The sequence below is a fragment of the Xyrauchen texanus genome, chromosome 21, assembly GCF_025860055.1.
Source record: "Xyrauchen texanus isolate HMW12.3.18 chromosome 21, RBS_HiC_50CHRs, whole genome shotgun sequence".
Classification (NCBI taxonomy): Eukaryota; Metazoa; Chordata; class Actinopteri; order Cypriniformes; family Catostomidae; genus Xyrauchen; species Xyrauchen texanus.
This window is the reverse complement of record NC_068296.1, coordinates 23222763-23245299: the sequence shown is the minus strand read 5'-3', so window position 1 is coordinate 23245299 and position 22537 is coordinate 23222763. Positions and strand designations below refer to the sequence as shown.

The 22537-nt window shown below is 39.2% G+C and overlaps 1 protein-coding gene across 1 annotated transcript in view; it reads right to left on the bottom strand.

Moving 5' to 3' along the window:
- The window catches only part of LOC127661393 (multiple epidermal growth factor-like domains protein 11), a 220211-nt gene that overhangs the window by 157500 nt on the left and 40174 nt on the right, over nt 1–22537 (bottom strand). The window contains exons 2-5 of the mRNA XM_052152060.1: nt 15634–15758; nt 7695–7818; nt 1415–1516; nt 364–464 (exon numbers count right to left, since the gene is read on the bottom strand). Of these exons, the coding sequence (XP_052008020.1) occupies nt 364–464; nt 1415–1516; nt 7695–7810 (319 nt within the window). The 5' untranslated portion in view covers nt 7811–7818; nt 15634–15758. The remainder of the gene's footprint in view (nt 1–363; nt 465–1414; nt 1517–7694; nt 7819–15633; nt 15759–22537) is intronic.

The following is a 22537-nucleotide window of genomic DNA, read 5'->3' as shown; positions in this document are numbered from 1 at the left end:
TAATGTATTTGTAGTGAATCATTCATGGTTCTTTATTCCAAAAATGAGTGATAACTGAATGCTATTAACAGTGTTCTAATGGTGAACTGGCTGTGTTAAAACTGAATAAATGAGCAAATTCAATATAAGTAGGAACAATAATGAAAGGAACAAATTACGCCAGATATATGCAGTTGCAAAAATGCCACAAAGATGGCTGAGATTTTGATGAATTCCTCCAGAGGAAGGAAGGACCGAGGTTCAAGGCTTAAGAGGACATCACTCAAGCAGATGAATGCTTTTATTGTGCTCATAACCACTTGCAAGAAAGAGAAATTAGACTGCACTGATTTAAGAGGAAATAAGCGAGCGAAAGACACTCACGGACACACAAGTCTCCACTTTCAAAGTAGCCGGGGCAACATTGTGAACGGCGCCGGTACATGGTCCTGACTCCACGCCGATAAGCAGTTTTGTAGCTGGTCCTGAAATAGAAACATGCATACAAACACACAGACAAACAAGAGAAAGTATGAACATCAATAACCTGGCAAGTGAGCTCCACCATGACAGAGACACAAGGACATTATGACATGCAGCTGGCTACCATTAGTAATCTCTCTATGTTTAAAAGGGATGGGTGGAATGATCCTAAAGTATCAATATACCCGATATTGGTGTTGTATCAAAAATTTTGCTCCTCACACAAAAAAAAATCAATTCTAAAAAAACAATTTTAACTAGGGATATTATCATTTGGTTACCATGAACATAAACAATAATCCTAAAATTCAAAGTTAAATAAAAAGGATTAGGCTATATTGACAAATACATGTGCAGGATGGGAACTATTTCTTCTTCCGCTCATCTTTATATGCATGCTGAGAGACACAAACACTTGCACCGTCACAAGACTCGTTCAAACAAGAGGGATCAGTGTCTTGTAGGTAATGATAGCAAATCTGAGAAACAGCTTCTGGAGTAAATTCACACAAAAATAAAAACATATCAAAAGACATTTCTTATAATGAGTTTGTGGGTAATTTTTGTTAATAAATAAATAAAATAGATAACCATGGTTTTCTTTAGTAATATTGAAGTACGGGTAAACAAAACAGAAGTCTAATAATTTTCTGATTAGGCTCACAATTGTTTTTAAATAAACCAGTAATGACTTGAATTATGACAAAAAAAAATTATAGATTTAGTTACCCATTAAATCCCAAGAAATCAAAGATTTTTTTTTTTATAAAAGTATTGGTATTAGTATTGGTATCAACAACATTGGACTTTAAATTATTGGTATAGGATTGAAAATAAAATAAGTGGTATCGCCCTACACCTTAATTTTTATGTGCCTAATGATAGAGTGCTGCTTGTTGCCATGAAGTCGAATCGTGACTACAGTAGATCAGAGGTCAGGGCAAATGCTCACCTGTGTCTGGTGCATTTAAACCAGTTGAGGATGTCGGTGCACCTGGTGTAGTAGATCTGATCAAAAGGATGAGCGTAGGACTCTTGAACAGTCACTGCATAGCTGAGAGAGGGGAATAATAGGGAGATATTTAAATCCATTATGTATTGATCACTTTTATGAACTATGGTTTAAATTATTTTTGTCTCTTTTCAAAAAAACTATTTGAAATCGCACAAACTGCCAAAAAGATATCTGATTCTATTTCAGAGAAGCAAAGACATCCACTGAGGTCTGCCACTGACTAGTGTGACCAGAGGTTGCGCTATAAAAATCTTTATCCATCATTTTGACAGGCTGAGTTGTAAAATCTCTGTCATGGTCTATTTTTACCTGTCAGAGTCTACAACATTCAGAGGCGTAGAATCCATTATAATGGCATATACATGACAGTGGATAGGCTTAAATTATAGATTTTTTTTGTTCTACCTGTCAATCAGCCACCGCGCTAAAACAAGATTTTTATACTATACTATATGTGTGGCTTTAAAAGGAAATAAACCTTTGAATGGAAAATTTGAAAATGTACATACATACATAAAATGTCACAGATGAGAACCACACACATCTCTGAGGCTCTGATGAAGGTACTTGACAAAAATAACTGCCAGGTTTGCTCTAAATGTCAAATTAGAGATGTTTGTGATTAAAAATTCAAGTTAGCAAAAACAATGTGCCGCTTTTTTTGCGCTTTCATTTTGATATCATACTTTATTCTTTATTATAATGAAATAAAACACTAATCATGCCGTAACACATTAACGTAATGATTAATGTATGCAGTTAGTAATTCAGAGACGCTGTTCTCGAAATCAGAACAGTTTGTCAAAGAGACACACATTGCAGGTGTTAATGTTGATGACGCCTCTAAATGCACATCTTAATACCAGGCAATAAACCGGGCTCACACACAGTGGGAGTGTATGTGAAAGAGTTAGTGAAGTCAAAACTTATGCTCTAGGCTAAAACAATCTTCTTTTTTATCTGTCAAAATAAGCATTTGGAATTATCCGTCAATGTTTAAAAAAGTCTGTAAATGATGGAGAATTTTCGGTTAATGCAACCCCTGAGTATGACCATAAAGTGTGAAGAAGGAAGCTTTTTGACGCAATTTGAAGAAAAAAAAAAAACTTTGTGCGAGTTAGATAAGTAAATGGCCATTTTGATATCTGTCTATTGTCATTATGTAGATATGCATATATTCTGCTATAAGTGTCATCCACAAAATGCTGGACAAATAATTACACATAATTAAGTTTTTTCCTCAAAGAGGATCTGAATGCCTAACACTTAATAAAACATGAGATTACTGTAATTAAATATTGTAATCAGTTGACAGCCCTTATTTTCCATATACATTTGTTTGTAACTTCAAATGAATAGATTGATACTTGTCAGAATTTTACGTTTTTAAGTATTTTATGGTTTTACTTGTTAAATTAAATATAGTTGATTATACCACAGGTCTGTCTAATGCTTGATTCTGATTGGTTCACAGACTTTCTAAGGTGTGCAATTATTTTTCAACACTGTAAAAGATTTTCCCATCAAAAAACATTAAAGAACTGGCAGCTGGGTTGCCAGCAAGTTACTGTAAAATGAATGGTGTCTAGCTGTTGCTGAAATTAACAGCTAGATCCTGTTTTAACAGCTACAGAATACAACTGTAATTTAGCAGCATATAGCTGTCAAATTAAATACGATTTACTGTTGTTGAAATTAAGTTCCCAGCGTGCACTGCAGCATAAGGAAATTACTTTCGACGTTGTTTTTGTTGCAGTCTAAGTTACTTATATTTTAATGTTCAGCTTTCACTTTTTTAGGTAAAACTATGTTTGTAATTGTCACCATAGTTACATTTGTCTGCAAAGAGTTGATTTCTGTGTGTGTCTTTTTAACAACTTGAGTTATGCTGTAAGATCAACTAAAACATCAATCACTCAATTTGCTGATATCATTTTGCTGAAATATCCTTCACTGTGTTGCATATTAGACATAAATACAACATTACAGGTTGTGCCAGTGGCCGGAGGGCTCTCTCAGAGGGAGGGTGAGCTGGGTGTGTGACTGGTTTTGTTTCTATGCGTAATGCGTCATTATTGCCACATATTGTCCATTTGCAATGTGGGATCAGACATTCAGTGTGATCTTAGGCATTGTCTTCCAAGTAGCACAGTGCAACAATTTGTTTTTTGAGTTTTACTTAAACTCAAATTGACTGTCTGGTAGAACATAATATAATAATAAAGAAGGTCCAAGTTGCCAGCCCAAGACACTAATCACTATATTGGCGACTTCAAACAAAACACAACTATTGATAACACAACAACAACACTAAATACAACTAAGAATTCTATTAATTCTGTATGTGTTTGTTTGTTTTGTTTTGGGTTTTGTAGCCCCAATGCATTGCCAAAGCATACATACTTATGCAAGCGCAAATGATTATGGCTATTTCACCATTATAACCCACAATGCAGTGATATACTGTTATTTTACTGTTTGCAGGGTTTTTTTTTCCCATAAAAAATATACTGTTCAATCCTGGCATAATTTTACATTTAATATGTACATTGCGTCAAAGGTAGATTTATACTTTTTTAGAAGTGAAGGCTGATGAGAGATGATAAAGAACGTCTAGGTTACGTATGTTGCCTCCGTTCCCCGTCTGTCGCTCACTTCGACGTTGTGTCAAAGAAGCGACACTAGGGGTCTCTCTTGAGCACTGAATATGCCTTTGATCTATGAAAAAAGGCCAATGAGAAGTAGGCAGACAGTATCTGAATACCCCGCCCCCGGACATACGGGTATAAAAGCGGGGAAATACGTCAAGTTCATTCAGGATTTTTCTGAGAAGCCATCAGGGAATGGAGGTTAGATTCCCGTCTGTCACTCACTTCGACGTTGTGTCGAAGAAGCGACACTAGGGGTCCAATTTAAATCACGCCATGCGCTGAGCCGTGTACGTGTACTGCACACAGGAGCGGGCAGGTATTTCACGTGCAAAGGTGACCAGCTGTGTGAGACTGCATGTAGGGGACCGTACCGCGGAAAATACACACAGGAGGAGTCCACGCAGGAGTACCGGCCTGTGGAGCACCTATTCCAGTACAGGGTAGATTTGAGTCCCCGCAGTGGATTGGGTCGGCAAATTCCTCCGGTGAATTGTGGACCCACAGGGACGATACTGACTCAACCCTGAGATTGTAAAAACTCGCAAAGGTATTAGGTGTGCCCAACCCGCTGCTCTACATATGTCTGCCAGGGAGGTGCCCCTGGCCAGTGCCCATGAGGACGCAATGCTCCTTGTTGAGTGTGCTCGGACCCGCAAGGGGGGGTGGGGGGGGCATGGCCTGGGTGTGATAGGCCAATGAAATGGCGTCCACTACCCAGTGGGAAAGCCTTCGATTGGAGACAGCGTTCCCTTTCCGCTGTCCACAAAAGCAGACAAAGAGCTGCTCAGAACATCTAAAGCTCTGCGTGCGGTGCAAGTAGGTACGCAAAGACACAGCAACGAAGGGGCTGGGTCTGCCTCCTCCCGGGGCAAAGCTTGCAGGTTCACTACCTGGTCTCTGAAGGGTGTGGTAGAAACCTTGGGCACGTAGCCCGGTCGCGGTCTTAGGATCACATGTGTGTCTGCCGGACCGAACTCCAGGCAAGTGTCGCTGACAGAGAACGGCAGAATTGAGACGTGGAAGAACGCGTCCTTCAGGTCTACCGCTGTGAACCAATCTAGATGCCGGACGCAAGTTAAGATGTGTTTTTGCGTGAGCATTTTGAATGGGAGTTTGTGCAAAGCCCGGTTCAAAACTCGCAAGTCCAAAATTGGTTAAGAATGTCAAACAATATCTAAATAATCCTACATTTATTTCAATGATCCCTCATGCTGCCTTGTCTACCCCGCACTTACACACGCTCACACACACACACACACACACACACACACACACACACACACACACACACACACACACACACAAAGATCAAAGATCCCCCATTTAGCCTTAACAGACTGTAGGGGCAAGTGCTGTTAGCAAGCACCTATGAAGGCCGGAACGGTACACAAAGGGGGTGGGTGGCCAGCACCACGCCCAACCGCCTTTGTCTCCCCAGTGGCGATGTTTACACACCGCACAGTTGACCTAGGGGAGGCCCAGGACTGGTTCAGATAATCGTCACTGGTGTTGGCCATGAGCAGGGAATTGAACTGATTGAACTCAACGTATTTCCCCGCTTTTATACCCGTATGTCCGGGGGCGGGGTATGCAAATACTGTCTGCCTACTTCTCATTGGCCTTTTTTCATAGATCAGAGGCATATTCGGAGCTCAAGTGAGACCCCTAGTGTCGCTTCTTCGACACAACATCGCAGCACGCTAACCGCGACACAACATCGCAGCACGCTAACTGCTACACTACCGCTGCCCCACTACACTACCGCACCCCCATGACTTGACCAATTATCCTAAATAACTTTTCATGTTTCAATGTATTTCACCCTAATCTGTTCCTCTCATAAGAGTGTTTGAGGGACGAAACCCTGAACATTGTCTTAAGGTGCATAACCATGGTATAAGCAGAAAAATTTACTCCGGCAGTTAAATTATTTTAAAACAATGCACACCAGAGGTGTAACTGTCACTCTGCTGCATGTCGTGACTGTATTACCACATCGGTGTGCATTATTTTTTTTTAAATGAAACGGTCTGTAGTCAATTATTCCTTACTTTAAGTTGATTGTAGCTTTCGAACGTATGTATGTGGTTTTGCTGTGGCTCCATTCAATCAGCTCTGAATATTCTGATCACAATCACACAGAACAGAATTATAATGATTGTAAAAACTTAATAAATGGGTTAAAAAATCTAATTTACTTAATCCTGTGCATTAATGTGTTAACTTTGACAGTCTTAAATAATGTGAAATCAAGATTGTGATGCTAGCATGACATTTCACTTCCTTGTCTTATTTAAAAAAAAAAAAAAGAAAAATCTATATTACATTGTTGCCAGCAGAATGACAATAAAGGTCTAAAATATTTTCTTTCAGTGAGGCATTACAGCTCATTCATCTCAGCAGCCCCACTCCTCCCCTCTGCAGAGGCAATCATTTCTGCTTATTTTTCATAATTGAAAACACCCTTTACAAATCATATTTTTCTCAGGCAATATGTTCAGTCAAAACAGATTGTGCTGGTCAGTTGGCTGCTTTTCTGCTGCCTGTTTTATTTTAGAAAATTATTACTACTCTCTCCCCACACTACCACACACACATGCGCATGCACACACACAAACACACACACACACACACACACACACACAAACAATCAATATTGTTCTGGGTATTTAGTGACTGAACCCCATACCTGTAGGCAGGTATAACCAAATCAACACTCACAACACAATATTTTACATCCTTTCAACTGTCCCATTTAAAGCAAATACAGTTAATTCAGCAACAAACAAATGTAAATCCTATAAATCTCTGAGATTCTATACCAGTTAAGGGGTCTAGTATAGGGCTGAAATACTTACATTTTAAATTATAGGGCAAATTTTTAAACACGGTTGTAAATTCTTAATAAGTATATACCATCAAATATATAAATTAATTATTTTAATGAACACTACCAGCCCGTAGGAAAGAAAAAACACGAATGAGATATCCTCAACATCTGAATTGTGTCTCCTAGAGAACAATGATATTTAATACAGAGCAAACTGAGAATATTTGCATAGGTTTCCAGTTTTATCTCCTGAGAAAAAGATCCCAGTCATTTCTAGAATTTCAGAGTTCTTAACAATGTCTCAAATGGTGTTCAAATTTGCAAAGACTCCAAAGTCTGCAACAATGTCATTTTTAACGACTTGAATTCAAACATTTGTCATATAATTCTTGTAATTATTTTTATATTCTTGAAAATGTAATTATCTAAGGTATTCTATCAATATGTTTTATAAATATGTATTTCTGCATGTCCAGATATATATATATATATATATTTATTTATTTTTTTATATTTTTATATATATTTCTCCAAAGGCATTTAAGGAGAAAATGTGAGACAATGTTGACTTGAATTAAACATAACTGAGCTAAAAAATGTCCTTCCCTGTTAAGTTATGATGCTGTCCTTTGTCAAACAAAACATCCTTCTGGGTTGTTGGAGAACACAGTGTAAATCCTCCAATTGATAAATGGAAGGTAAAACAGAGTTTAACACAATAGTGCCCCTCTCTCACCTCTCCCAGTGGCTGCAGACATTGGGGTCATCGGGGTTGAGGCTCCATACACTGATAATGAGGCCCAGAACAGCCAGCACAGGCAGGGCTAATGGGTAGGTCCGTACCGGATCCATGACTCCTCCTGTGAGAATGAGAGTTAGAAAAAGAGAGTGAGAGTGAGAGACAAGGACATTTTTTGTCCTTTGCCACTACAGAACAGGGTAGTTAATGTTCAATATAATGTGGATGTATATATTTACTGATATACTGCATATCATGATACACACTCAATGAGCACTTTATCAGGAACACCTGTACACCTACAGCTACTTATTCATACCATTATCTAATCTGCCAATTGTGTGGCAGCACTGCAATGCATAAAATCAATAAAATATTGATAAGGAGCTTCAGTTAATGTTCACATAAACCATCAGAATGGGGAACAAATGTGAACTTAGTGGACTTCAATGGAACATCGGCTGACATACAAATATGCACACTTCTGGCGCATACATTAATAGTAGGTTAGCATGGAAATTGACTGAAAAGGAGTGACTACTTGCTGCTTTGAATCATTTCTTTTCTATTCTTGATATAAAATAATGATCAAACTGATGTCTCACTCAAGTAATGAAAAGGTCAGACTTCAGCAAACTTTAACAAGCTATAGGCACTTAACACACACGCTTAATCAAGCTTTGAAATATTAACAAACAATTTGTTTGGACCCACTTTATATCAGGTGGCCTTAACTACTATGTACTCATTTGATACAATGTACTTACTATGTGCATACATGTTGTTGCATTGTAATTGCATTTAAAGTATTGCATATAATTACACGTGTTAACTTTACCCCTAACCCAACCCTTACTCCAAAACTAACTCTTACCCCTAATACTAACCCTAACCCTACCCTTACTCCTAAATCAACCCATATTAGCAGTAGCAGCAAATGTAGGCATTTTGCAGAACAACATGAAGTTACACAGTAAATACATAGTCTTGTATGTATTTAATGTTAGTACATAGTAGTTAAGGTCACCTAATAAAAAGTCGGACCACTTGATTCAAACTTCTAATGCTTCTAGGCGTACATCACAATGTTAAGTCATATGATTTCACCAGCAGGTGTTGCCAAAGAATGGCAGTACAAGTGCTTCGAAAAACACAGAATTACTTACCAAATAAATTAATAAATTACCAAATAATTAGCTCCGTAAATCTATATGTTCACCATTGTTACACAAATCATTATTACAACTAATTCAAAAGGAACACAAATCTCACCCAGAGTAACTAAAAAAAGAAATATGTCATAACATAAAATGACATAACATTAAACAGAACTTAAAACATAACTATAACCCCTAATATCTTTAAATTGTTAATTATAAACAGCCCCAAACAGTCTCCAAAAACTGCACAGATGTACCTCATTAATTATGCAATGACAACAGCAAGTCCTCAAGCATAAACAACAACAGACGTTAAAGTATATTCCTAGTAAGAAATATAATTCAATGTAGTTTTAGCATCTGCTATTAATTTAAATAGGTAAACATGCCATTTTGTCCTTTGCACAAAGAAAAGTGAACCAATGTAGACGTCTGATCGATCCATCTAACCACTGATCTACAAACGCCCCTGACCTACAAACGTAGTTATAACTTGCATGATATGATTTATTGTCAGGGTTCTGCCCTTATTCCTGACTGTTTTGGCACAGCCTTGACACTCATGTCTTGTTAGTCTTGTGTCTGGATTCAGCCACTTCGGTTGGTTTGGTTTTACTTGGTGGCTGAGTCCAGGCACTTGTGTTCTGTCCTGTGTGGAGTGATTTCATGTTTTGTGTTTTGTCTATGTAGGATGTTATGGGCAGAAGAATTTCTAAGTACAATGACTAAAATCCATGATTTACATTGTTATTTCCTTCCAAGTTATTAAAACTAAGACATAGAGAGGCCCCTGAAATTCCTCAGAGTCATAAATTAAAGACTCTGCCCTGATGACACCCAACAGTCTACCAAAACCGTAAATGAGACGTAAATGAGCTAGAGGCCTAAAAAGAGTCCATAAAAGCTGCTCTGTTGAGAATCAACTGTCTTCCAGAACAAAATAATGATTTTAACTCTCTCATCTGAAGTAACAACCTTCCCCCAAACCCCACTCAGAACGAGTCTTTGTCCTTCGATTTAATCAATTTGCTAGACTTAGAAAATAGACTATTAAGGGAGCTTGAGACATTTTCTGTAGAACCATGATTGTCACATGTTAAGAAACTCTGTACAAGACAAGAGAGAGCTTGAAAACTGTCTTTTGAAGGATTCCTTTGGAAACTCTCTTTAGCTGTTCCAAAACTATTGTTCCCCTTCTGTCACTCACTTGACGTTGTGTCGGTGAAGTGGCACTAGGGGTCTCTCTTGAGAGCCTCAGTTGCCTCTGAGCTTTGAGAAAAGGCCAATCAGAATTAGCGAACAGAATTTGCATGTCCCTCCCCCGGACATACGGGTATAAAAGGAGGGAATCGTGCATCTGTTTATTCAGATTTTTTCTTCGGAGCTGAGCGGTTGTGTGTCCAGTGAGCTGGTGTATCAGGACTGTTCCACTCACCTCTACAGAGCTTTTGGACCTTACGGCGCGTTACCAGCGGCTTTCTCTTCTCTGCAAACCAGTGCAGTCTACGCCCCTGGGCGCTTCGACAGCGCTTCTAAAAGAGATTTAATTTCTCTAAAAGAGTAACACATTTGGGGTTGAACGTCTTTTTAAAGACGAAGATGCCCTTCTGCCTGTGTGTTGACGGTCATAGGCGCTGCCTCGTGTGTCTAGGTCACGATCACACCGAGGCAGCATTTGTGGATGGTTCTTGTTCTCACTGCGAGAACTTGGCCATGGCAACTTTGTGGTCATGGCTTTCCTTTCTGAAAAGAAATGCCACTCCAGCCGCCCCCTGCATCGCACCCTCTGGTATCTGCACACAGACCTCTGGAACCTCCATGTCTGGCCAATGGATGGGTCGCGGAAGAACTAAAAATATTCTACCACCTGCAGTCATAGACACGATCTACCAAGCCAGAGCTCCCTCTACGAGGCTGCTCTACGCTCTAAAGTGGCGTCTGTTCGCAACTGGTGCTCTTCCCAATCAGAAGACCCGCAGAAATGCGCAGTCGGATCAGTAGTCTCATTTCTGCACATGAGGTTGGAAGGGTGGCTGTCCCCCTCCACCTTGAAGGTGTTGTAGCCACTATGACAGCCCACCACTATGCAGTGGATGCTAAACCCTTGGGGGAGCACGACCTGGTCATCAGGTCCCTTCAGAGGCGCCCGGAGGCTGAATCCTCCCAGGCAATGCCTGTTCCCCTCACAGGTTCTTTCCGTGCTCCCTGTGGGCCCTCGAAGAACCCCCTTCGAGCCGCTAAAGTCAGTCGAGCTGTGTGTCCTCCTCTGAAGATGGCCCTCCTGATTCCGCTCGCTCCACAGGTATCGGTCATCACAACTGCTCCTTCTTCCCCCTGGTCGCTGTGTTTGTAGAGCTCCTCGCTCACCAGGTAGGACCTACCACTGCGCCACTTCCAAGTGTGGCTCGTAAGCCCATGTGACATATCCAGCCTGGGCAGGATGTGGTTTCCGCGGGGTCTTTTCCCCCTGAAAGAATAGGATCGGAAAAGAACACCTTCCCAATACGTATTATAGCGTTAGATGGCCCCAGCCACTTCACGTGGTTTGTTACTCCCCTCAAGAGAAGAGGGAGGCCAAATCAGCTGTTCACGTAACACGGTTCAGTATCGTGGCGTTATTGGATAGGGACCCCTAGTGTCAATTCACAGACACAACGTTGTGTGAGTGACAGAAGGGGAACGTCTAGATTACTGTTGTAACCCCCGTTCCCTGATGGAGGGAACGAGACATTGTGTCCCTCTTGCCATAACACCCTACCAACCACTGTAATGGCCATACATTATTCTCGGCTCCTCAGTGCAAAACCTGATTAAGCAGATGCACGATTCCCCCCTTTTATAACCATATGTCCAGGGGAGGGACATGCAAATTCTGTTCGCCAATTCTCATTGGCCTTTTCTCAAAGCAACTGAGTCTCTCCATCAGGGAACGGGGGTTACAACAGTAACCTAGACATTTTTCTATCAACTATCAAGGCAAAAACTAACTTTTATTGGGTTTTTACAATGCATATACATGTATTATGAACTACAACACTATCAAAAGACTCCATTGTATCATCATTCTACACTGCACAATGTACAGTCTATTTTTGATAGTAAAACTGTAGCTTGCACAAATGATTTTAGTCTGATTTAAATGTCAAAATATGTGTAGTGACTTGTAATCACTTTTATAACTGATAAATTGGTGATTATGAATTTAAATCTTGTATTATCCATGTTGAAATAGTTAACTATTTTTCAGAGCAAATGTATAATATCTGGTATGTAAGGGTTTGCCTTTACATGAGGAGAGCAATAGGTGAATTGGAGTGCTGGGGTTCGGCCACTTCTGTCTTAGGTGCTTGATTATTTGCACAGATGTCCCATCTTGTTTTGTCGCCTGTTGTGTTCATCATGTGGTATTTGCTTTGCGGTGTACGCTCAGGCTTTGTCTAGTGTGAGAGTGCATGACATCACTTTGCTGGCATTTTCGTGCATTCTCTTGTCACGTCTGTCATTTGGCATGAGCGCATGTTACATTGTAGTTTCTGATGATATGCTCTCATGCCATTCTGTTCTTTCTGTTTTGACATGTGTCTCTCAGTCTTGTGTCATGCCAGCCTCATTGTCTGCCCATTATTAGTTAATTAGTTTCACATGCCCTGTTTGTTAACCTGTTGATTTCTCTCCCCGTTTAGTCTCCTCGTGTGTTCTGTCCTGGTTGAGTTCGTCTTGTATTATCCAGTTGATTCCTGTTTGTCTTTCTCTCTTTAGTCTGTTCCAGTTGGCTTTGTTTTCCAGTTTGGATTCCTGTTGTGATTTATTCTGTTTGTTTTGTAAATTTTTTAGTTATTAAATTCACCCATTCCCTGCATACTTGGGTCCTGCTCTTTTTCTTCGATTATGCTTGTAAGCGTTTCATGACATTACAAACTTGCCCTATTGTAGTGCTTGGGATATGGGAGGTCTGGCAACCTTGTCGTTTAAGGGGTTTGTGAGCTACCTATCCCATTGGGTGCTATGGGTTACCCCTGATTATGGACAGCCCAGGACTCGTGTGCTCTGTCCTGGGCGAGTTCGTCTTGTATTATCCAGTCTGTCCCTGTTTGTCTCGCTCTCTCTAGTCTGTTCTAGTCAGCTTCGTTTTCCAGTTTGGATCCTGTTTTGTTTTAGTCTGTTTATTTAGTTTATTTTTTTGTTACTAAATGTACCCATACCCTGCATTCTTGAGTCCTGCCCTTTTTCTTCGATTACGCTTGTTAGCGTTTTGTGACACTTATATGATATTCGTAGAATGACCATATACTGTTTGCACAATGTTATCAAGCTTATCAAGTAAATAACCATTTTAAAACCTATGTTGGTTTGTTATTCCAACAGGTTATACAAGCATAACAGTGTTATTCTTCTTTCAAGAGGGAAATTTGACTTAATTCACAGTAAGACAAGATTGATATCGAAGATCAGTCATAAAGTCAGCAGAATTAGACAAAGTAGGATAATGAACAAATATTGCTCTGTTTCCTATTATTGGGGATGTATATATATTCATGGTTTGGGCCACTGCCCCTCAAAATGTCTGTGCCCTGCCCTGCTGAAAACCAACCAGTAATTTAAATGTTTCAGTAGAAATCTTGACATTCTTTTCATGTTCATGAGCACTATGTGCGCTACTTTGTGTCCTTTATTAATCTTTAAAGTGAGGCACTATCCACTGATGTTTTATTGAAAAGACGGACAGAGATATTCATTAAATATCTTTGTGTTCCGCAAAAAAAAGAAAGTCATACAGGTTTGGAATGGCATGAGGTTGAGTTGATTGACACAATTTTTGGTTAAACTATTTATTTTATCCCCAAAGTGGGCACATTTATCAGACAATGCCGATAATCTCAAAATGGCACTTTTTTTTGCTAATTTCTTGGTCTAACACTACTCATTATGTATAATACAGGCATGCTTGTATGTGTATGTATTGCAGCACTTAAGGAGTTTAGACCAATGACAGTGATGAAGGACTCTTTGAGGCCACACAGGGTAAACTGTTTGTTAAATTGTCAAGATATTTCATTAGACACATGATGGGAGATGAGCATGAGTGTGATGAATTGGCATGACAGTGACAGATGTAGAAGGGCACATGAATGACATATTGCACAAGCATGGGATGGCAAAGCGTGAAAGCGCTGTGTTAAACTGCAGTGAGTTTTGTAGAAGGACACAAGAAAAGGATTTTGGTTGATTATGGATAACTCTAAACTGTTTATTTTGCCTAATTTCTTACAGGAAAGAATCACAGGTGCAAGAAAGGGTATGTGAATGTTTAAGATAAATTGTTCTGCATAAATTGGTCATAACTTTTTAATAACAAACAAACAATGATACATTTTCCATGCCTTTATTCAATACAATGTGTAAACATATAACTCTAAAGGGTTCACATACCTTTTCCTGCAACTGTAAAACCACTGACCTTCCTGCTGTGGTGTAATTGAGCATGTAAATGTCATAGCATATAAACACATTTATATAATATTTACTTTCGATTGGACTCAGGTAAACCTATTGATTTAAAAGATATGCCTTCATCAAGCTACTTTATTTCTGATAACATGATCTTTCACACAAAAACAGCTGTTTCATGAAAAAAATGGATATGCGCAGTTAAACCTTAATGATCAATTTCTACTTGATCTCTAACCCTTAAAACTGTTTTCAGAATGTAACCACTTTAAATGGTAACTTGGAATTGTCACCTTAAGGAGCTTTTGCCTGATCTTAACATTAAAATGATTTTTGTTGGTGTCACCTAATGTATACAAGTTGATTCAGTGATGTTAATATGATTTACTTGAATCAAACCAGTTAATAGAGATGTTTCCACATGAGGCATATTTTTGAAATGCAAATTTGTTCAGTGTATAATGCAACAAAAAAAGGGATAACATACAATTGTTACATTAAATATCTATTTATACTTAATCTAACCCTTAAAAAATGCTATTGTTGGTGTAACCTAAAGTACTCAGGTTGATTTAGTCATGCTAAATAATATTTATGAATAATTTATTTTAGACATTACCACATGAAGCACATTTCTATGGTTCCTGACAACATCTTTCATAACATGCATTACAGTGTAATGAAGTCAGGTTTATTCAGTTAAATCAAATAATATTTTTGACTTGAATAAAACCTGTTCATTTAGATGTGACCACAAATTCGATATAGTGAATCAACAAAATGGCACCCTACATGTTTGATATGGTTATAAATTGTACATAAAGGTCAGTGATTGTAGTGCCACCGATTTGTGTGACTAATCCTTTAATAAAGGCAAATTCTAAAGCATTAACAGTTACTGACAACACGGAGTGACATCAAAAATATTGTAAATGTAACGTGACATATAGATGGCAAAAGCAATTACATTTTAGGTATGCAGGCTCTTTCTGGTGAAATGAATTGCATGCATTTTAAATAACTGATATTCACCATAAGATCAATCAGCATTTAATCAAAATGCATCTGCCACTCTTATTATCCCCATAGACTTGCAGTGATTCTTGAGCATGAAAAAGATTGCACTGTTCTAGTGGCTTTAAGTAGAGTACCGTAATGAGGCATCTGACATCAAATTATTCTGTGGCTCCTCTTGAAGTGAAGGTGACTCTAATGAACACTGATTTCTAAGAATTAAGGCTATGTGGATCTGACTGGAATAACGGTGATTGTGAACGAGTTGAGACAGGAGGAAAGGAGGAAAGGAGACGGATCCCAGTCGGACTCACCTCAGACCAAAGGCTGCAGTCCCTGGTGGCGTCTGCTGTGAAAGATCACTGCTTGCTTGAACCAGACACAGATGAGCTGAAGACTAAATAGACCGATAATCAGACTCAAAGTAAAGAGAGGGCACCTGGGCATTGAGAAAGTGAGAGAAGAAACAGAAACTTTAGAAAAAGAGAGCAGGGAAAGGGAATATAAAATTGAGAAAAATAGTGGAAGATGATTGTTTGACTCTCAGGAGAAGCACTCAGAAGAAACAAGCATTAGATGCTCCCCAATGCAACAGCTGCTAAATCCCTGATATTAAATCAAAACTGTGCCTCCTGTTTGGAGGGCATGAAACCTTGGGCTCATTCACCTCCTGCTAACACACAAGGGTCAGAGCTTACATTACCTTAAGAGCATGCTAACAGTGTCACTGCATCTCATCTCCCAGCATGCACATGAGATAATTTTCAACAATAACAGAGGAGAACAAGCTATTCATGGCTCTTAACGACACAATGACAAGTACACCGCAGAGCCAACAGCTTGGGTCTAACTAGGGGCCTTATATTCTTAGGAGTGTTATTATGTGGACCTTATGTGCGAGTTGGGGCACAAGTCATCTTCATACTAGTTAGGACATGGAGAAAAAAAAAGCAACAAAACTATGGATGTAAACAAAAATGTTGGGCTTTTTCTTTACTGTCACCAGGATTCATTATTTATTCTTCTGCCTCTTCAGATGCAGAAGAGAGCAGGCGGAGAGCCGCAGGCAAGGACACGAGAGGAACAAGAGCAGGGAGATAAGCTGGAAGCACACTGGAGGGGACAGGCTGTCTGAAAGTGACCTCTTCCACCAGTGCTCTGTCTACATGCTGAAGAGTTCACCCGGCAGCCTCTAGAGCTACTTGGTATTGATTGTCTGGGTTACTCTACGTGTCCACTGGCGCGGCAGAAATCCGCTCAGTGCTGCTCAAAATGCTAGAGATCTGTCGCTTTGGGATGTGTCTCTAAAATGTACAGCAAGCGTATTGTCTATGATTGGTTTCAGTACACCGTATTCAGGCGATGTACATGATTGACAATCTGATGCAGGGGCGGACTGGCCGTCGGGAGCACCAGCCGTTTTCCCTGTGGGCCGATGTGTAATTTGGGTGGCCCATGCTGCAAGTATGGCCCATCCTACAGACTATATAGGTGGCCGCTCTGGCTCTAACATGCTCGCGCGGACCCAATTACAGTGTAAATATTCAAAATACTCCGTAAGGTAAAGCCAACACAATGGCTTTTATTTAGATATTACTTACAAATCATAGCGCATTTCCATATATGAATATGAACTCTTTACCTCACATGGACCACATTATTTGACATACAAATCACAATAATGGTGACAACCAAAGACAACATATTAAGTATAAAATGAGCTCTGAATAACCACAAAATGACGAATAACAGCAAGTTACAACAAATACAATAACAGCAGCATATATTAAAATCTGCAAAGAGTAAAGCTATGAGCAGTACATAGTTATTCATACCGTTAAGCATGTATGGAGCAGAAGTGTGGCTTGCTGAATAATGCTCACGCCTGATACAAATTTTGAAAATAAGTCATGAAAAAAATGACTTTGTGCTATTTGAGTCTTACTTTTTTTAAAGGATAGCAGAAACAGCGTTTGTCAAAACATTGGGCTTTACACTTTTTCTCAAGAATAATCTGGGGAAGGAATTAAAACACTGCAGATATAAAGACGCAACAAACTCCCATAGAGTGAAAATATGACCAATTAATATGCAAAATATCTGCAAAGTTCTACACTTCTTCACAAGAGTTATGTTTAACTTACATATATTTATATTTATATATGTACATTGTTTTCATAGATTTTTTTTTAAATAAACATTTACACATAGTATTGTGGGTAATTGACATGACATTTTAAGCACTGTCATCCTGTGTCCTGCTGTGTGACACTGTCTTCATCTAACTATTTTAAACAAAATGTTATGATCGTTTATAGCTATATATATAAATATATATATATATTTTTTTAAGCAATATCACATGAGCAAGAGTGTGATATGGCCTTACAACAGCGCTGCTGTGATTCGGCCGCAGGCACGAGGCCGCCAAGTGCCGTAGGTATTCACAGCAGTGCTGATTTAGGGCCATGTAGCACGATTGCGAGTTTGATATTGCTTATATACAACAGTTCAATGAACAAGTACATTTTAAAAAAATCTGAAAAAATGAGTGCGGTTATAAAAACGCATTTGTGAATGGAACTACTTTATTACGCAATGGATCAAAATCTGCCGTTACTGGTTCAAACCAAATGATGCGTCCAAGCCTTCATTAGTAATTCAAAACGTTCACTTCAGAAATATTATCATGGCTTGTGCTGTTTCTAACAAGTTATTGGATAAATAAGGATGGATGGATGGATGGATGTGTGTACGTGGACATTTTCACTTAGGGGTGTACTCACTTTTGTTGCCAGCGGTTTAGACATTAATGGCGGTGTGTTGAGTTATTTTGAGGGGACAGCAAATTTACACTGTTATACAAGCTGTACACTCACTATACATTGTAGCAAAGTGTCAATTCTTCAGTGTTGTCACATGAAAAGATATAATCAAATATTTACAAAAATTTGAGGGGTGTACTCATTTTTGTGAGATCATTTATATATATATATCTATATAAACACACACACAAAGTTAGTTCCGGTCCTCAAATCTGATTTGACGAGAGACGTTCCATGAGCACTGATGGTCTGACACCATCAGCACTCAGACGCTTCACTGTGTGTATCACTCTGCTTGTGTTTGTGCCATTCTAAACTAAAGTGTAAGAGGAGTGCAGATCTGTTAAGAGCTATGGTTTGTCTTTTTTTTTTTTATGTTTTTTATTTACATTACATATATTAGCCAGCAGGTGGTGGCAAAAGATAATTTTTATGTGTAATATGAGCCAGTTAGGTGATGTGAAGTGAATTCACGTCAGCCGTTTACATACAACAGCTCTTCATGATCGCTTGTATTACTACTACTAAAGTTAGGAAATAGCTTTAAACTATTTAAACTTCAGCATTACGGCTCATCACAGCTGAGAGACACAACAGAATGATTAATTACACGAACTGAAGGTGCTTACCTCTGATCAGACTTTCCCCATTGGAAAGATTCTACCACGAAATAGGGAGAAATACCCTCACTTGGACTGTTATTTTTCCTCTGAGAAATTTGATCTTCATAGAGATGACAGAATCTCTGCTTGGGTGTGGCAACAGGTGATCACACACGCTCCTCTCTCTCTCTCTCTCTCTCTCACTCACACACATGCACATGCACACGTACACACATCCATCCATCCATCCATCCACCCTTATTTATCCAATAACTTGTTAGAAACAGCACAAGCCATGATAATATTTCTGAAGTGAACATTTGAATTACTAATGAAGGCTTGGACGCATCATTTGGTTTGAACCAACAACGGCAGATTCTGATCCACCGCGTAATAAAGTAGTTCCATTCACAAATGCGTTTTTATAACCGTACTCATTTTTTCCGAATTTTTTAAAATGTACTTGTTCATTGAACTGTTGTATATAAGCAATATCAAACTCGCAATCGTGCTACATGGCCCTAAATCAGCACTGCTGTACACTCACTAATTTACATTGTAGCAAAGTGTCATTTCTTCAGTGTTGTCACATGAAAAGATATAATCAATTATTTACAAAAATGTGAGGGGTGTACTCACTTTTGTGAGATACTGTATATATATATATACAGTGAGGAAAATAAGTATTTGAACACCCTGCTATTTTGCAAGTTCTCCCACTTTTAAATCATGGAGGGGTCTGAAATTGTCATCGTAGGTGCATGTCCACTGTGAGAGACATAATCTAAAAAAAAAAATCCAGAAATCACAATGTATGATTTTTTTAACTATTTATTTGTATGATACAGCTGCAAATAAGTATTTGAACACCTGAGAAAATCAATGTTAATATTTGGTACAGTAGCCTTTGTTTGCAATTACAGAGGTCAAATGTTTCCTGTAGTTTTTCACCAGGTTTGCACACACTGCAGGAGGGATTTTGGCCCACTCCTCCACACAGATCTTCTCTAGATCAGTCAGGTTTCTGGGCTGTCGCTGAGAAACACGGAGTTTGAGCTCCCTCCAAAGATTCTCTATTGGGTTTAGGTCTGGAGACTGGCTAGGCCACGCCAGAACCTTGATATGCTTCTTACAGAGCCACTCCTTGGTTATCCTGGCTGTGTGCTTCGGGTCATTGTCATGTTGGAAGACCCACCCTCGACCCATCTTCAATGCTCTAACTGAGGGAAGGAGGTTGTTCCCCAAAATCTCGCAATACATGGCCCCGGTCATCCTCTCCTTAATACAGTGCAGTCAGCCCTGTCCCATGTGCAGAAAAACACCCCCAAAGCATGATGCTACCACCCCCATGCTTCACAGTAGGGATGGTGTTCTTGGGATGGTACTCATCATTCTTCTTCCTCCAAACACGGTTAGTGGAATTATGACCAAAAAGTTCTATTTTGGTCTCATCTGACCACATGACTTTCTCCCATGACTCCTCTGGATCATCCAAATGGTCATTGGCAAACTTAAGATGGGCCTTGACATGTGCTGGTTTAAGCAGGGGAACCTTCCGTGCCATGGATGATTTCAAACCATGACGTCTTAGTGTATTACCAACAGTAACCTTGGAAACGGTGGTCCCAGCTCTTTTCAGGTCATTGACCAGCTCCTCCCGTGTAGTTCTGGGCTGATTTCTCACCTTTCTTAGGATCATTGAGACCCCACGAGGTGAGATCTTGCATGGAGCCCCAGTCCGAGGGAGATTGACAGTCATGTTTAGCTTCTTCCATTTTCTAATGATTGCTCCAACAGTGGACCTTTTTTCACCAAGCTGCTTGGCAATTTCCCTGTAGCCCTTTCCAGCCTTGTGGAGGTGTGCAATTTTGTCTCTAGTGTCTTTGGACAGCTCTTTGGTCTTGGCCATGTTAGTAGTTGGATTCTTACTGATTGTATGGGGTGGACAGGTGTCTTTATGCAGCTAACGACCTCAAACAGGTGCATCTAATTTAGGATAATAAATGGAGTGGAGGTGGACATTTTAAAGGCAGACTAACAGGTCTTTGAGGGTCAGAATTCTAGCTGATAGACAGGTGTTCAAATACTTATTTGCTGCTGTATCATACAAATAAATAGTTAAAAAATCATATGTTGTGATTTCTGGATTTTTTTTAGATTATGTCTCTCACAGTGGACATGCACCTACGATGACAATTTCAGACCCCTCCATGATTTCCAAGTGGGAGAACTTGCAAAATAGCAGGGTGTTCAAATACTTATTTTCCTCACTGTATATATATATATATATATATATATATATATATATATATATACACACACACAAACACACACACACACACATACAGTTGAAGTCAGAAGTTTAAATGCACTTAGGTGGAAGTATTAGCAAACATATTAGCAAACTTTAGTTTTGGCAAGTCGTTTAGGACATCTACTTGCATGACACAAGTAATTTTTCCAATTGTTTACAGACAGATTGTTTCACTTTTAATTGACTATATCACAATTCAAGTTGGTTAGAATTTACATACACTAAGTTAACTGTTAACTGTGCTGCAGCTTGAAAATTTCCAGAAAATGGTGTCAAACCTTTAGGCAATTAGCCAATTAGCTTCTGATAGGTGTACCTGTGGATGTATTTTAAGGCCTACCTTCAAACTCAGCACCTCTTTGCTTGACATCATGGTTTTGCTAGAAATCAGCCGAGAACGCAAAAAAAAAAAAATATGATTCTACAAATATGGTTCTACAAATTCATCCTTGGGAGCAATTTCCAAACGTCTGAAGATACCACGTTCATCTTTACAAACAATAGTACGCAAGTATAAACACTATGGGACTACACAGCCATCATACCGCTCAGGAAGGAGACTCATTCTGTCTCCTAGAAATTAACATAGTTTGGTGCAAAAAGTGCAAATCAATCCCAGAACAACAGAAAAGGACCTTGTGAAGACAAGTATCTATATTCACAGTAAAAATGTGTCCTATATCGACACAGCCTGAAAGACTGCTCAGCAAGGAAGAAGCTACTGCTCCAAAACTGCCATAAAAAGGCCAGACTACAATTTGCAAGTGCACATGGGTAAAAATATCTTACTTTTTGGTCTGATGACATTTTTTTTTACTGTTTGGCCATAATAACCATTGTTATGTTTGGAGGAAAAAAGGTGAGGCTTGCAAGCCAAAGAACACCATCAAAACAGTGAAGCATGGGGGTGCCAGCATCATGCTGTGGGGGTGCTTTGCTGCAGGAGGCACTGGTGCACTTCACAAAATAGATGGCATCACGAGGAAGGAAAATTATGTGGCTATATTGAAGCATCATCTCAAGACATCAGCCAGGAAGTTAAAGCTCAGTCTCAATAGGGTCTTCCAAATGGACAATGATCCAAGCATACTTCCAAAGTTGTGGCAAAATGGCTTGAGGACATTAAAGTCAAAGTATTGGAGTGGCCAACACAAAGCCCTGACCTCAATCCGCAGAACTGAAAAAGCTTGTGCGAGCAAGGAGGCCTACAAAACGGACTCAGTTACACCAGTTCTGTCTGGAAGAATGGGCCAAAATTCCAGCAAATTATTGTGAGAAGATTGTGGAAGGCTACCCAAAACATTTGACCAAATTTAAACCATTTAAAGGCAATGCTAAGGTAAACTTCTGACCCACTGGGAATGTGATGAAAGAAATAAAAGCTGAAATAAATCATTCTCTACTATTATTCTGACATAGTGATCCTAACTGACATAAGATAGGGAATGTTTTCCACAATTAAATGTCAGGAATTTTG